The sequence below is a fragment of the Pogona vitticeps genome, chromosome 2 (genome assembly GCF_051106095.1).
Source record: "Pogona vitticeps strain Pit_001003342236 chromosome 2, PviZW2.1, whole genome shotgun sequence".
NCBI lineage: Eukaryota > Metazoa > Chordata > Lepidosauria > Squamata > Agamidae > Pogona > Pogona vitticeps.
The window spans coordinates 85,583,593-85,600,182 of NC_135784.1; the positions used below are offsets into that span (position 1 = coordinate 85,583,593).

The window sequence follows — 16,590 nt, forward strand, 5'->3', positions numbered from 1 at the left end:
GAGAGACCTCCCTCCCAAAGGAACAGGAAAAGTAAAAGAGTGTGAGGAAGCGGACAGAGACACAAACATCCCTGTCTGTGTGCTGTCCTCCCTTTTTGCAGCTGAGGGATATGGAGCCATGTATACAAGACAGGCAGGCAGGGCCAATTCAAGGCTCTAGGTCCTGGGCAAAACATATAAAGGTGGGGAGGGGGGCGTGCCTTCCTCCTTCCTCCCTCTCCCTTACTTCTCACAGAAATAGGTCACACATGAACAATGTAATATAACATAAATATGACTGACTTGGTAGCAGCAAATAAGTGAAAAATGCTTACGGAAACAAACAACGCAACAATGAAAATAAAGTATTTCTTATGACCATAAGCAAGCCTTCAGTACCAGAAAATAAAAAGTGTATCCAAAGAAAAACCTGCAATAAAAATAAGAGTCCATAGGGCCCGGGCCCTCAATGATGCAGGTGGCGGGACAAAAGGCTGCACATATCACCACTGCTCAAGTGGAGCAAGGCCACGCATCATGGACCCATCACGTGACCTCAGCACACATAAGACTTCAAAGGTCCAGTGAGCAGCAGGCACAGCAGTACCATTTTTTTGGGGGGGGGGAGAACCTTCTTCATGTGGGCCCCTACAAACAGTGGACCCTGAGCGAATGCCCTCTTTGCCCTCTGAATAAAGTGGTCTTGGAGGCAGGGATCAAAACCCTAAATGTGGAGGGTTTCCCACCAAACTGAGAAATAGAGAAGAAACGGGGAAAAGGTTCAGCAGGGTGACAGAGTTAAAAGAGAATCTGGGAACTGGAATGCCAATGGAAGAAGCTAGTGAGGGCAGATAGGATGAATCAGGAAAGGATCCACTAATTGGAGAACTGTATCTGATGGCAGGAGATGAAGATGAAGAATGGGGGAAAGAATTGGAGGAGGAAGAAGAGAGGGAGCAGGTGGACAGTAGAGCTATAAATGGCAAAGAGACAGGATAACTACCAGAACGGTGGGAATGGTTCATGGGCTTGGGCCCTGGATATCTGAAAGACTACCTTCTTCCATATGAGCCTTCCCAGCAATTGAGATCTAGCCAGGGGGCCCTTTTGAAAGAGCCGTCCCTCAAGGAGGTAAGAGGGACAGCTTGTAGACAAAGGGCCTTCTCGGCAGCTGCCCCCAGACTATGGAATGCCCTCCCGACTGAGATTTGTCTGGCACTGACGCTGATGACGTTTTGGCGCCAGGTCAAAACCTTCCTGTTCCAGAAGGCTTTTAATTGAAATAATATCAACTGTGGGTCCTGATGGCAATTTTTAGAGTATCTATTTTAATTGTATTTTAATTGCTTTATCTTTTCATTGTATTTTAATTGTTGCAAGCCGCCCAGAGACTTTTGGGTAGAGTGGGTGGCATATAAGTTAAACAAACAAACAAACAAACAAATGTTAGGATATCCTTGGTCTAAAGAGATGTTAGACTGAAAGTTCCTAAAGAGGCAGAGAGAAGGAGAAATAGTAAGCTACCCCAAAAAACCCTCTTACTTGGGAGAGAGGGAACAATGGGAGCAAAAGAGATTAGAGTGGGGAGATACCTAGATCTGAAGGGTTTGAGGGGATAGGATGGATTATAGTAGTGATGTCCAAGAAAAGAGTTCCTGGGAGAGGAGGTTTGAGAAATGATGCCCTCCCAGGAGAAAGTCCATGAAGGGGAATGGGACTGACACCTTTGCTATGGAAGTCATTGTGCAGACAGAGGTACCCCCACTGATCGAGATAGACTTGGTTACTCCTTCTAGAAAAGGCAATTTATAATGGGGTACAGGGCAGATGGTTAAGGTCTCAACAGTTACAAGGTGAAATGGGACCCTTTTAAGGTATTGTTGAAGAACCACATTTTTCAGTTAATAAGATATTGTTTGTTAAGAAAGAAGTCTAAGAGCCCCCTAAGGGATATTGGTGGAACCGCTTTAAATAAATACGTACTGAATTAGACCCAGTCACAATGGCACCTAATGTAGGGCGGTTCTGACTGTCCCTGAAGTAAGCTCTTCATGGTTACAATAACTAATATTGGACTGACAAGAGAAGGTGATTGAGAAAATGGCCGAACAACAAAAAGACTTGTTGAACCAATTTCTCATTTCAAACTGAGCACTGACAGAAGAGACAAACCCAAGCCTCAAGTCCAAGCAACATCCGTCAACAACTCCCAAAGGAACGTCTGGGCCAGTGGTCCTGCTCCATTATGGGTACAAAAGATGAGGGTATCCAATGACCCCCGAGGCGTACCTGCATACATTTGAGAGGATAGCTATGGTGGGAGGCCACCCACTGGAACCTTGAGGCCTAATACTCTTCCCCATTTAACTGGAATTTTATAAGAAGTAGTAGATACTCTCATGCCTTCAGAGGCAACACAGTATGAGGCTGTAAAGACTGTGATCCTCCACACTCTAAGTTTGAATGAAGTCTTATCAAAAACACTTCCAAGAACTATTAATGAGACCTGGTGTGCACCCTCATCCCGTCATAACAAATGAAGGTCAATGTTCTGTGGTGGCTGAAACCTGTAGGGAAGTCTGCTGATCAGTTGGTGGCGCTTGTGGTCATGGAACACCTTGTATCAATCCTGGATCCAGCTCCCTGCAGTTGAGTGAAAAAATATTGACCTTCGTCCCTAGAGGAAGCAGTACACCAACTGGAAGCTTTTGGGAATGCAGAGGAAGGGACTGGCTATACCTCTGCCCCTCTGCAGGAAAAGACGAGGAATAAGAAGATAGCAAACTCCCCAGTTGTTGGACTGTCTTCTCGAGACCCATATCCTCCCATATCCAGGTGATTGTATCCAGAATGACCTAAATTTGGAATTCCACAGGAGTATGTCAGTCGTGTCCTGCAGTCACCTTGGACCCACTGATTTTATGTCCTCCATCAGGATGGGCCGCCAAGAAGGTGAAAAAGAACATTTGTTATTGATAGAGTCAAGAAAGACACCATGAAAAGAAATGTCCTATAGCCGATTGCTCCTGGGTAGCTAACTACATGGCATCTGTTCAGGTTGGTGAAGAGGGACACCCAGGATGGGAAGTAGAAATTGTAGTAAGTGGAGAAAAGAAAAGGGCTTTAGTAGACACAGGTTGCAGGAAGACTCTGGTGCAGGAACTGCAGAGCACACTTTCACTGGAGTGGTTAATGGTACGGTGAGCCCATGGGGGTGTTTAATCCTACCCAACAGCCTGGGCAGATTTATCAGCAACTCCCACCATTGGTTGTGGTCCATGATTTAGTCTGAGAAATGGTTCTCAAGGAGAGACTGGGAGCGAACTGAGTACCTGACTGGGAATAAAGAGGCCCTGCAACACATACTATGGAGCCCTTGGAGAAAAGTAACTCAGTGGAAGGGGTGACTCATAATCAATTAAGAAACTGGCAATAAGATGACCCTAACCACTAATATAAGAGGTGGAACTGAGGGATCTGTCTGGGAGGGAATGACTGGGCTTGGGCTCCAGGGAAGTTTGTTATATAGAATAATTCAACAAGGAGGCTCACAACTGGAATTTCCCCAAAAGTTAAAAAGAGAACTTTTACATTTAGCTCATGGCACACCCCTGACTGGACAGTTAGCTCCAGGGAAGCTATTAGCCAGAATGACCCAAAGATTTCAGAGGCCTGGTAAGAATAAGGAAGTTGAGGAATATTGTCAGTCCTCTCCAGAATGTTAGCTAACTCAAAACAAACCAGGTTCAGGTACTCTACTGATCCCTATGCCCCTAGTGGACAAACCCTTTGACCGGGTTGGTCTAGACCAGTGGTTCTTAACCTTTTTGAAAGAAACACCCCCTTGAGCCATTGAGGAAGTTATCATCGCCCCCCTCCCTGAGGTGATGATATCTTACCTACCTACCTACCTACCTACCTACCTACCTACCTACCTACCTACCTACCTACCTACCTACCTACCTACCTACCTACCTACCTACCTAGTCTCCCTCCCCACCCGGGTGCGAGGCAGCGCTTCACAGGGCGAGGATGAGGACCCAAGAGACCCTTTCCTTCCGCCTGATCCACACTCAGTGCTCCCCTAAAGGAGAAAGGCGAGACGTGGCAGGTAGAAAGAGCTGGATCATCTGCCGGCAGCAGCAGCACCGGATCTACTGCCAGCACTACGGCTGCAGTTGCCTTCACAGGTTTGGCTTGCTCCAGCGCCCCCCTACCGCCCCCCTTCTGTTCTTTTGCCCCCACACTGCCCCTTTTCGTTCTACCGCCCCCCTGAAAAATGAAATCGCCCCCTGGGGGGCATTATTGCCCACGTTAAGAACCACTGGTCTAGACCAGTGGTTCTTAACCTTTGTTACTCGGATGCTTTTGAACTGCAACTCCCAGAAACCCCAGTCAGGACAGCTGGTGGTGAAGGCTTCTGGGAGTTGCAGTCCAAAACTCCTGAGTAACCCAAGGTTAAGAACCAGTGGTCTAGACCGTGATGGCAAACCTATGGCATGTGTACTCCTGGATGTACTCCTGTATTCATCCCTAAGCTTGGCCAGGTCTCAGCAGTGGCCAGGAATGCATTTGCACAGCTACAGCTGGTGCACCAGCTGCACCCGTTCCTTGAGATGTTGGATTTGGTTACAGTGATACATGCCTTAGTTACATCCCATTTGGATTCCTGTAACACGCTCTGTGTGGGGCTGCCTTTGAAGATGGTTCAGAAACTTCAGCTGGTGCAAAACTCTGCAGCCAGACTACTGACTGGGACCAGCTACAAGGAGCATATAACGCACCTGTTACAAGAACTGCACTGACTACCAGTCCGTTTCCGGGCCCAATTTGAAGTGCTGGTCATTATCTATAAAGCCATATACAGCTTTGGTCCAGGCTACCTGAAGGACCGTATCTCCCTATATGCACCTTCTTGGTGATTAAGATTATCAGAGAGGCTGATGGGGACAGGGGAGAGGCCCTTCTCTGTGGCAGCTCCCAGGCTATGGAATGCTCTCCCTCAGGAGATCAGGATGGCCCCTTCCCTGTTATCCTTTCAAAAAAAGCTAAAGACCCATCTCTTCAGGCAGGCTTTTAACAATTGAATCCCTGAACCCCATTTTAGCAGAAAATTTTAATGTTTTTCATGTTTTTATTTTATTTTAAATCATATATTGTTTGTTTTTTAATATTTAACTTATTGTGTTTTTAATTATGTGAATTTTAATGTTGCGAACCGCTTTGAGTCCCTTTTTGGGAGAAATGTGGCATATAAATAAAACAACGACAACAACAACAACTACTACTACTGATGATGATGATGGTGGTGGTGGTGGCAGAACTGGCCAAAGGAAGCCTAGGGAGAGCTCAGGAATCACAAACAAAAAACTATGACAAAAAAGTCAAACCCAGACAATCTGAACTAGGACAGAGTGTCTTACTTTTGTTACCTTCAGACTCAGCTAAATTATTTGTGAAATGCCAGGGACTCTATGAGGTGATACAAAGGGTGGATCCTGTGGATTACAAAATTAGAATGTCTGACAGACACAAACCCCTTTGAATATTTCATGTTAATCTTTTACGTATTTGGAGGGAAAGAAAAAAGTTATTTGGAGAAACTGAAGAAATAAATTGAAGATTTGAAGCCATGGAGGTAGTAGAACAGAAAGAATTGGAAATAAACCACCAACTACTACTCCCAAATCAGGTAAAACTGTTAGAAAAGGAATTCAATGATGCATTGTCTCTAACAGACCTGGAAGTACATGTGTACTGTACTTCATCAGCTGAACAAATAATAGGGAAAGAGTTTGCCAATATGGCAAAATTAGAGCCTGCTCATAGTTTTTGTAGTACTACCAAACCCTGATGGTGGTGTTGGTTTTTGCACATTTTTGAAGGCTCAATGCTGTCTCCAAATCTGACATGTATCATATGCCAGAGATGATCTCCTGGAGAAATTAGGAGAATGCAGATATTTAAGCTCTTGAGATCTCACACAGGTGTACAGGCAAGTACCTCTCAGAGCAGGAGGCAAGGAGAAAATTGCTTTCACGACACCCAAAGATCTGTTCCAAAGAGAAAAAACACAACATATTGTAGCACTTTAAAAACTAAAATTTTTATTTCAGCATGAGCTTTCGTGGAAACAAAGTTTCCTTCCACAGACACATGGACTTCGATCCACAAAAGTTCACACTGAAATAAATTAGTCTTCATCTTCGTGTATGTGTTTCCCCCACCCCTTTTCCTTTTGGGGAGGCAGTTTTGCTTCTAAGAGGCAGCTGCTTCTTATTTGCTGGAAGGTTTCATGGACTGTGGCCCACTCTCTCTGATGCACATCTCATATTTTTAAGGAGCCAGAAGACTCGTTCTTGGTTTTGTTGCAAAAGACTAATAGGGCCACCCTGTTGGAGGTTCTTACATGAGAGGGGTTAGGCCTGAGCATTTTCACAGGGGGCACAACATGCACATGTTTCGGGCACATCCGAAGAAATAAGCTTTGGTCTTCAAAACGCTGTCAAGTAAGACCTGCCAGTCTTTAAGGGACTACAACATTTGAGCTTGTTTTAGCTCTCATATAGATTAGTTCGAAGTTCAAGAGGAAAAGCTCTTTCTGAATTATTTCCCCTTTCGGGCTGTAATCTTACACAAATTAATTCTGGCTAAAGCAGTTTCCAGTGAACTGGGTGGCAGTTTATGCTTTGCTTTATTGTTTTGACCACTTTGGTCATCCAACATACACAGATTTAAAACATAGGTATAAATATAAAATTATACACTTGCTTGGAGCCAACTGAACATCCACAGAACTAGCAAATTTAAAAAGTACAGATACAAATACATACTTTCTACAAAGTGGTGAATTAAAAACATAATACAAGAGGATTAAAATGTACACATATTTCAATTCTAAAAACCAGTTTATGCTTCAAGTAAAAACATCTACGGAACCGAGCTGCTCCAAACCATAAATCTGACTCTTCACCCGTGAAAACGCACCAGCTCCTCGTTGCACAACCCACCGGCGCCTCCGTTCCTCTGCATTCAGAGCACATGGCTAGGGGGGACCCTCTTTCAGGCCCGTCGAAAGGACCTCTGACGTCTCCGCCGTCATCTCTGACGAGCAACGTCTCGTCCAATCCCATAGCCGCAATAGGAGAGGTTTCCAACCGGGAGGGTAGGTTAGAGCAGCACCTCCGCTCAAGCCTGTCCAGTCCCCTTCCCACAACGACCCGATTGACAGCTTTCCTTTCCACAGTTCCCCCCCCCCCCGCCCTCACACACAACGCCTTTCCCACCCCCGCGACGGCAGTTTTAAACCAATGACGCGCAGAGCGCTCTCTGCCTCCTCTCGCAGCGCACTCCTTCCCTGCCTCCCCTCCTTCCCTCCCTTTCGCCAGCCAATGAAACAGAAGGGCAAGAGAAAAAAAGGCGGGGGGGGAACGCTCCGAGCCAATGAGAGCTCCGTGCGGGCTGGGTCCTCGCCGGGATTGACTGAAGCGTTCGAGAGCAGGGGGCGGGGTTAGCATGGAGGTAGCCGAGGTGCCGGACTCCGCGGGCGGAGGTGCGGGTTGACGAAGCGCGGCCGTGGCGGCAGGAGCAGCAACAGCAGTGGCAGCCGTGGCCGGGGCGCCTCGGGCAGGCGGGCCCCAATGGAGCTGGAGAACATCGTGGCCAACACGGTGCTGCTCAAGGCGCGCGAGGGTGAGGACCTGGCCGGTGGCTCCCGGAGCGCCCTCCTGAGCTCGGAAGGGCCGGGAGGGTTGAACGAGCGAGGGAGCGAGCGGGAGAGGAAGCCGCCTGCTCTGCCCCCGCACACCCGGGGCACTCTCCTAGGGTGGGCGAAGGCCGGGGTCGGGGTCGGGTCCTGCCCTGCCCTTGCCGGCCCAACATTCTCCCTTCCTCCGGCGCACCCCTTTGGCTCAAGAGCGGCGTGCCTGGCTGAGGTGGGAGAGCAACGGTGGTGGCCGCCGCCGGTCTTGCAGTGCCCCGGCGGGGGGGGGGGGGAAGTGGACGAGGTGGGGTTGAAAAAAGAGAGAGAGAGAAGGAAGGAAGGAAGGAAGGAAGGAAGGAAGGAAGGAAGGGCGAGGCATCACCCGCCACAGAAACTGCTTTCCCCACCCCACCCCGTGAGGTGTAAACCTGGCGTATGGTGGTCCACGGAGGAGTGCTGGACACGACCCTTGCCATGTGTTAGTCGTGGGAAGGAGGCAGAAGGGTGGTGGTGGTGGTGACCTGACGAGTGGGTCTTTTTTTTAAAATTTAATCTCGCCAGCAAATCAGATTTCTATGTAATATCTTAAGAGTCCAGAACTGCAGAGTTTCTGGACCACAAAGCATCAAGCGTGGGCTGGGGTGGGGTTGGAGGCCTGGTGCAAGAGCTTGGCCACGAAGTGGTGAATATGAGTCCAAAATGAGAAATGCAGCAAAATGCCTTTTATTGGCTGTGGCATAATATTGCTTGTTGGAGACACTATAGTGAGTGGCTTTTGTCAGGCTGTGATGTGGTGGCTTCTTGATAAGGCCCTTATCCTGTTCTAGAGACCTTATCTAAGACCAGAAGAAGCCAGCCCTCTTAAATTGCACATTTCCCCCACAGATTGAGAAATAGTGATAGGAGAGGAAGTCTTCCTCTAAACCTCTGGACGGACAGAATTACAGTACTGTATTATGCATCCTGCCATTTAACTGTAGCTGGAGCATCAGGAGTTTGTTCATGTGGGAGTGCAGCTGATGTGAGTTTTCCCATAGGGACACAGAGGCTTCTCTGTGGCTTCTCTTGCCACAGAGAAGCAGAAATATTGGGGAACTGACGTTGGATTCTGTCTACCATTCCATAATCATAAAGTGACAATCATGTGCCATTCGATCGATTCTGACTCCTTTTCAGGAGCTCTTTAGGTAGGGAGTACTCAGAAATGGTTTACCATTCCCTTCTGAGGTCATTCTTGGACTGTGTAGCTTGCTCAAGACTACACAGGCTGGCTCTACTGGGAGACACAGTGGGGGATTGAACTCCCCACCCCTGGCTCTGTAGCCAGATAACTAACTCACTGAGCTATCCAGCCAGCCTACTCATAATAATAGAATAATGGAGTTGGAATGTTTTGCTGCATTGAACAGGATAGGGCTAGGTAATAAAAGGTTGAGGGATCTTATTTTTCCTTATTAACTTGAAAAAATCAGGTTTGGGGCCTCTTACCAGGCTTCATCTTGTGATGGTTTTCATGCCTCCTTAACATTAATTTATGTTTGTTCAGAGTCTGCAAAACATTGGCAACACTGATTAAAGAATATAAGATGGTACATTTTTTAATTGCACATGGATAGGAAAACGGATGAAACAGAAGATTAAGCTACCCTTTCACTACTTCATGTGCTGTTTTCCACATCTTTGGACACCATCCTGAAGTACAGGTTCATATTAATTTTGCTTCCTCAAACTCCAGATTAGTTTTTTAAAAATTATTGAGAAGAGCTGCAAATCTTGGCAAGTAAAACACCATCCAACAGGCAGCACCACTAGAAGTCTATATACGTACAGTACTTGCCATTGCAAATCTGCCATTGTACCTGCATGTGTTTTGTGGTCTCGGATATATATTAAAGGAATTATTGTCTTTTGTAAGGGGGAGGGTTGACAAGGCCATACATGGTTTCACAAACATCTCTCTGTATGGATCTAGATGTATTTGTACATGTATTTTGTGTTCAGCTTCTTCTAGTCATGAACAAATGTCTATGCAGAGCACTGGAGTCACACCACTGGATGATCAAAAGACTCATTTCTCTCTGATTCATTCCTAGAGTTTTCTCTAAGCATTAGACACAGGTAAATGAAAGCTAGAAGTCTTAGGATTCTGAGTTCTGAATCTGGTACCAAATTAAGAGCAGAAAACTCCCACTTTTGGATAAACGTCTGCAGTGGGACAATGACTTTGCATGAGCTGCAACGTGAAAGATTTTTCCTTTCTGATGTTGCTTCTGACTGAGTAAAATACAGCATGCTCTTTTGATTGTGTCTGTATGTGACATAATGTGAAATAGGCTAAGGATTCTGAATTGGGAGACTAGGGAGAGTGCTCTGGCATCTCTTGTGTAAGGAGAGTGTAAATAAAGCTATCAGCTTACCATCTGTTTATTATCCATGTATGTTGAACCATGTGACGTGTTCTTTTGTGGGTGTTTTGTAGTTTTTTTTCTTGTTGTCTAAGGATATATAATCTCTGTGCAATGAGAGTAAAGCCATAACCTGTGGATCCTTACGGAGAAGTGTCGTTATGTTTAGTGGGGCTTTTGGATAAAAGACAGCAGGCTGTGTCTTAAACTTTGGTGCTTTTTATGTGGTAAGTATTGCAGGAATGGAAAATCTGTAATGTAGGGTGAACTAAAAGAGATCTTTTAAGGTCTTTGTAGGGTCTGCATCTCTGGCAAGGAGTCTGTTTTTGTTTTGTTTTTCTTTCAGAAAAGCACATGTTTATTGATCATTGAGTAGTTTTTTTTTTAATTTGGAACAATTGTCCTTTAAAGACTTTAAAAAAAAATATTAACAACCTGAAATTTAGAATTACTACAGAGGAATATTCAATAGTTTTCATTACTATGTTAAAGCACACATGTACACTGAATGATGGGCAGCAAGAAGTAAGTATACAATGAGAGGATGCAGGATTCTTGATTTATGACAGATCCTTTGTGGTTGGTAATTGGCTGAATAGTGAAGTGAAAAATGTCAATACAGTGGTGCCTCGCTTAACGAGCGCACCGTATAACGATGAAATCGCATAGCGATCCGTTTTTTCGGATCGCTAATGCAATCGCTCAACGTTTTTCTAATGGGGCTAAATTCGCTTTGCGAAGACCGGTAAGCATTTCGCTTACCGATCTTCGCAAAACGAACCCCGACGATCAGCTGTTCGGCGGCCAAAATGGCCGCCAGAAGCCGGGAAATGGCCTAAAATGGCCGCGCGCAGCGTTTTCGCGCCCTCGTTAAGCGAGGCGAGGGCGCGAAAATGGCTGCCGGCCATCCTGAAGCTTCGCTGAACGGTGAGTATTTGTCCTATTTGGAACGCATTAAACAATGTTTAATGCATTCCAATGGAAATCGCTGCCCCATTCAGCGATGCTTCAGCATAGTGAAGGTTAATCCGGAACGGATTAACCTCGCTATGCGAGGCACCACTGTAGTTCTAAGGTGCTAAAACAATTGATTTGGGTGAAAAAAGTTCTTAACCATTAGAGAAGAGAGTTGGAAATGTGGACATATAATTCAGCATTGTTAAATTTAAAGCTGTCACAGAGAAGGAAGGGCTTCTTCAGCTGCGTTTGATTTGGCAACTTAGGAGTGATTTGCCATAAAATGCTGATCCATTTTAAAAGCAGGTATAAGGCCATTATATCTGAAAGTTTTTCTGGCAGGAACCTAGGGTTCCCCTCTACTTCTGGCACTAGGTCATTATCCAAATGGATAATGGTACAATTTAAACTCTGTCCATTAAATGTTTGCCATTAGGGTGGTCAGCCTAAAAGGCCTGTGCTGCAGACATTTATGTGGTATGTACATTGGAGCTCTTGCCAAGATCCTAAGGAACTTGGCTTCTGCTTTTAACAATGAATGAATGTCAGGTCAGGCATACATCCAGTTAGTTCACTGGACCCTACTTGCAGGTGAGAGTATATAGGTTAGCATCCTTGCAATATCTTAATACCCTTCTTTACAGTAGAGGGGTAGTGAGTTCTGAAAGCTCAGATAATAACAGGAAGGATTCAGATCTTGTGATTTTAAACCTGTTTCACAATTATGAACACATAAGGGTAAGCAGGCAGGAGTTCTTCATCACCAAATGGTTGAGGTTGCTAGCACTTGTGAAATTTCGTTACTTTCTCCCCTCTTCTAGCCTCTCTAGAACTGTTTCCTGGATACTGGAGGGAGGGGGGGAGAATCTAGTGACATGGGCTGTACATGACAGGTTCTCTTACAATATGTATCTTAGCTTATGATGGGGAGCACAAAGGGCACCCCACTTGCTCCCACCCCAATTAGGCTTCCTTCCTTAAGCCAAAAGAATGAGTTTCCCCAGCAATCTGTCCTCTTGTACTATCAACACCAAAAATACTTCTAGCTATGTCCAGTTCAGTTTGGGGTGGGGTTGCATTTTTGGTGATCTCTGAGCCCCCTTCTCCAAAATATCTTGGCGATAGAAAGCTGCCCCCCTCCATTGAAACTGCCCACTCTTATCTACTGGGTGCCAGAAGATTATTGGTTCTTTTGTTGCAAAAGCCTAGCAGGGCTAACCTCTTGGCTGACGTAGTAGCACAGCATTATTTTGCCAGATATAGATTGATGTGCTGTTTCATTTTTGCAGCTATTTATATTGTTCAGAACAGGCTATAGTAGTATTCTAGAAGAAGTGCTCTATGTCCAGTAACCACTTATATTTGTTTCTATCCATCTATATGAGCTTTATTGTAATGGATCTTAAGCGACTGTGTAAATGAAGAGCAGCCTTTGAGCTCATCATAAAATTCCAACATGGCTTTTAAGAACCACTTAAAATGTGACAATTTTCCTCTACAGGAATCACTTATTTGCAGGGGAAATTGTCTGTCTGTATGTTTACTAGCAAACCAATATTCCAGTAAATGTATATGCACTAAAACAAAAGCCAAATACTGTGCAGTACCAAACCTTAGCAAGTAGTTATTGCTTTGCAGCTTGCCAGTGTTTAATGAATAAGGTGTATGGCTGGTTGTTGTACACAGTTTGTGTGGTTCTTGCATAGCATATTTCCCTGTATGAAGAGGAATGCCTTCTTCAGTTGAGTGCCCCTCAGTGCTGGACAAGGTATCAAATCCTCTCTAGTGCTGTTAAGAGAAGCATCCCTCTGTAATGGTTGTTGTGGGTTTTTCAGGCTCTTTGGCCGTGTTCTGAAGGTTGTTCTTCCTAATATTTCACCAGTCTCTGTGGCCGGCATCTACAGAGGACATCCCTCTGTAACTTGTCCCTCCATGTTTTTCTGGCCCTGGCGTATTCTGCTCCTGATATGTTCCTTTTTGCTCATTAATGCTACTCTATTCCAGTCCATTCTGCCATGCCAAGGCTGTGATCTACCATTTCCCTGAAAATAAGCCCTAGTATGATTTTTCAGGATGCTTGTAATATAAGGCCTACCCCTAAAATAAGCCCTAGTTAAGTGAAACGCCTCCCTCCACCATTGTGTAGCAACCAGAAGAAGATGACATGGCTGTATTTGAATAAATGTAGATTGTTGTACATGAAAAAAAACAAAATATCCCCTGAAAATAAGCCCTAATGCATTTTTGGGAGCAAAAATTAATATAAGACCTTTTCCTATTTTCGGGGAAACACAGTATACCTCCTGGGCATGCTTGCTTCAGGTATACCTTTTGTGTTGGGCAGGACTGAGAATACAGTTTACAAATATTAAGCAGATGGAGACTGAATGGTGGGTGATGTATATACTGTGCATGCAAACTCCCACGCTTTGCTAAGGTAAAAAATAAATTCAAAAATTGACTGGGAATCATTATGAATTCTGATGTTTCTGTTAGGGTTGTACATTTCCTGATTTTTCTGAATTCTGTTTCTTCTGATCAATTAGATTAAAGTTGTAGGAAGTATTGAGGCACCCCTCCAGTTAACTTTTGGAAACTTTCCAGAGTCATCCATATGCTTGAAGATATTTAGTACAATTTGAAAAGCCAGTCTTACCCTTAGGGATCAGTGAAGAACTATTGTAGTATATTGTTGACTTTTTAAAGGAGAGATTCCTAGGAAGTTGGGTTGCGTACTAAGTGAATCCCACTTTCAACTGCTGATGAAAGGGATCTTTTGTGACTTGTGGGACGGGAAGGGAGTGCAAGAGGACAGCCGCGGTCGCCCTGTCCTTTCGTAAGGCTTCTGCTTTGGTGACTGTGTTCAGCTGAGATAAGATTGCAGGGAACTGTCAAACTGCTGTTCTTCCTTCTCCTTATCTTTCTGATGTATCTCTCTTGCAAAGGGAAAATATATCAGCTCTGGAGACTTCCATCATTGGCATGATAGTGCAGGGACCTCTGCAAGGCCTACATCCTCGTCCTTTGTCACTTGGCCCTTCCCTTCGGTACAGCTGCAGTTAAAAGTATTGTGCAGCTGGCTGCCCACTACCTTGATTCACTTCCTTCCTACATTTGTACAGTTAATCATATGGCATAACTGCTGGCCTGATTTAAGCAATACCCGTTTTCTTGAGAGGGGGACTAAGCAAAGGACATGATGTGTGCTGTCCTTATGTATTCTTCCTCTCTTCTCCCAGCTTTCTGTACCCCATGGTTAAGTTGCCAGTGAAGCTGAAAGATTTAGAGTGTAGCACAGTGAGCTGTTTTGGCTCTAAATCAGTGTCTGGTATCAGTAATGGATTAGATGAGGGTGAATTAATTGAAACTTAATCCAGACAAGACAGAGGTTGAAAGACAGATCAAGGAACAGGGATGGGGTTACACTCCCTCTTATAGCACTGGGGCACAGCTTGGGGTTGTTCTTGGGTTTTTCTCTGACCCTCAGTGCCCAGGTTTCAGTGATGGCCAGGAGTGTCTTTGCACTGTTAAAACTAGTATGCCAGCTGTTCCTGTTGCTGGAGAGGTTTGATGTGGCCATGGTGACAACATGGCTTAGTTACATCCCAGCTGGATTACTGTAATGTGCTCTAAGTGGGGCTGCCTATGGTAAGTGTTAAGAAATTTCAGCAGGCCAGATTGCTGACAGGGGCTGGTTATAGGGATCACATAATCTCCCTGTTACAGTAGCTCCGTTGGCTTCCAATCCATTTCCAGGCACAATCCAAAGTGCTGGTTTTAGCCTATAAAGCCCTAAATGGTTTGGGTCCAAGCTAGTTCAAGGACTGCATCTCCCAATATGAGCCTGTTTGGGTGTTAAGATCATCAGGAGAAGCCTTTATCTCGGTCCCACCACCTTCACAGGTGTGTTTAGTGGGGACACAGGACAGGGTCTTCTCTGTCACTACTCCCAGACTTTGGAACTCCCTCCCACAGGAAGCCAGACTGGCCCCATCTTTTCTGTCCTTCCACAAGCAGGCAAATACCTTTCTCTTCAAGCAAGCTTTCCCTCAGTGTCTAGCTGCCTGAGTGGGATTTTTTAATGGATTGTTTTACCTTACTGCTTTGAATGTGTTTTTAGTATTGCTTTTGTTTACCATTTCACAGAGTGGTATTTGATCCTTTTTAGTGTTTGTATTGTTTTTAGTTTTAAATATTGTATTTTGATGATGTAAACTACCTTGAGCCCTTTTTAAGGATAAAGGCAGGGTAAAAATATTCTTTAAAAAGTAAAAAATAAATGGAACACCTGGCAAAGAGCCAGAGGTGGGGGGTTCGAGTTCGCCATTGTGCTTCCCAAGAGAAGAACCAGCCAGAACGCCTCAAGAGAAGGAAAGGGCAAACTACTTCAGGTTACCATAAGTCAAAATCAACCTTGGCAAAAGGTAATTGTACAGTATTGTCACAAAGCTGCACTGTTCTGGCCTCCATTACCGTGGACCCTTGACTTACAGACGGCTTGACTTACAGACTTTTTGAGTTACAGACTTCTCTGGCTGCAAAATTTAGGTTTGACTTGCAGACTGAGATTTGACTTACAGACCAGAAAAAAACCAAAATGGAACAAAAACGGCCTGTTACGGGATTAATCGGTTTTCAATGCACTGTAGGTCAATGGAGACTTGACTTACAGACTTTTTGACTTGAGAACCGCCTTCCAATACGGATTAAGTTCTCAAGTCAAGACCCCACTGTAATTTGTCAGACTGATACCGCTCAAGCTCTTACTTCCAATGTAATCATGTTATCCACAGTGTTACTTCTTTGAAATGTTGAGCCTTGTTTTCTAGAATGCTACCCATCTCCTGTTGAGTTTGTTCATACTGATCACAGTGGGGTTGGATTGACTCCCAAAGCCTAAATCCAGTTTCTGGTTTCAACTGAATCAACAAGATTTATACAAGTGTTGAATTATCACTCAGTAGTTTTTCAATTGGGTCTACTGTGTGACAAGCACTTGGATTGAGGAAGGTAGGCTTTTTGAACGGACAGTGAAGAGGGCGAGGAAGGCTTCAGTGGCCTACAGAGAGACAGACCGTTGTACAGCTGGCTGTTCTCTTCCCTTAACCTGCTTCATTTGAATATTCTATTGTAAATGGTTTCGCAGGAAATCTGCATAGCAGTGAACAGTTTAACCACACTGGAGCTTTGCTGAGTGGTTTCAGATGTCTTGACTGATACTGCTTAGGAACAAACTGACAAACACAGCTCCTTCTTATGTTTATATGCTGGAAGTGTGGCAAGAAGAACTGGCCACTGGTACCCAATCATGAGATGATCCTGCGTGTCACTGTTCCTCACCCCTAAGTTTCTTGCTGTGAGGGTGTTCAGATTGTAACTGTCCTGTTCCCTTTTAATTGTTGTGGGAAGGAAAACTACATTTTTCAAAAAAGGGATCTGTGTAGGTTAATGCAGTCTGGGAGCTGTTACTCAGGACAGTCATACAAAGGTCCAATTATATCACTTGGTTGGGTGACAAGAAGGTTGCTGCTCTGTAGGTTTGTTTCT

General features: G+C 44.8%; 1 protein-coding gene across 2 annotated transcripts in view; it reads left to right on the plus strand.

Annotated features, from left to right (window-relative positions):
• The first annotated feature begins 7,482 nt into the window (after positions 1-7,482).
• Positions 7,483-16,590, plus strand: part of GRK6 (G protein-coupled receptor kinase 6) — a 34,414-nt gene continuing 25,306 nt past the window's right edge. For both annotated transcript variants that reach the window (XM_020790428.3, XM_020790436.3), the window contains exon 1: positions 7,483-7,671. In XM_020790428.3, coding sequence (XP_020646087.1) covers positions 7,620-7,671 — 52 coding nt within the window. In that variant the 5' untranslated portion in view covers positions 7,483-7,619. The remainder of the gene's footprint in view (positions 7,672-16,590) is intronic.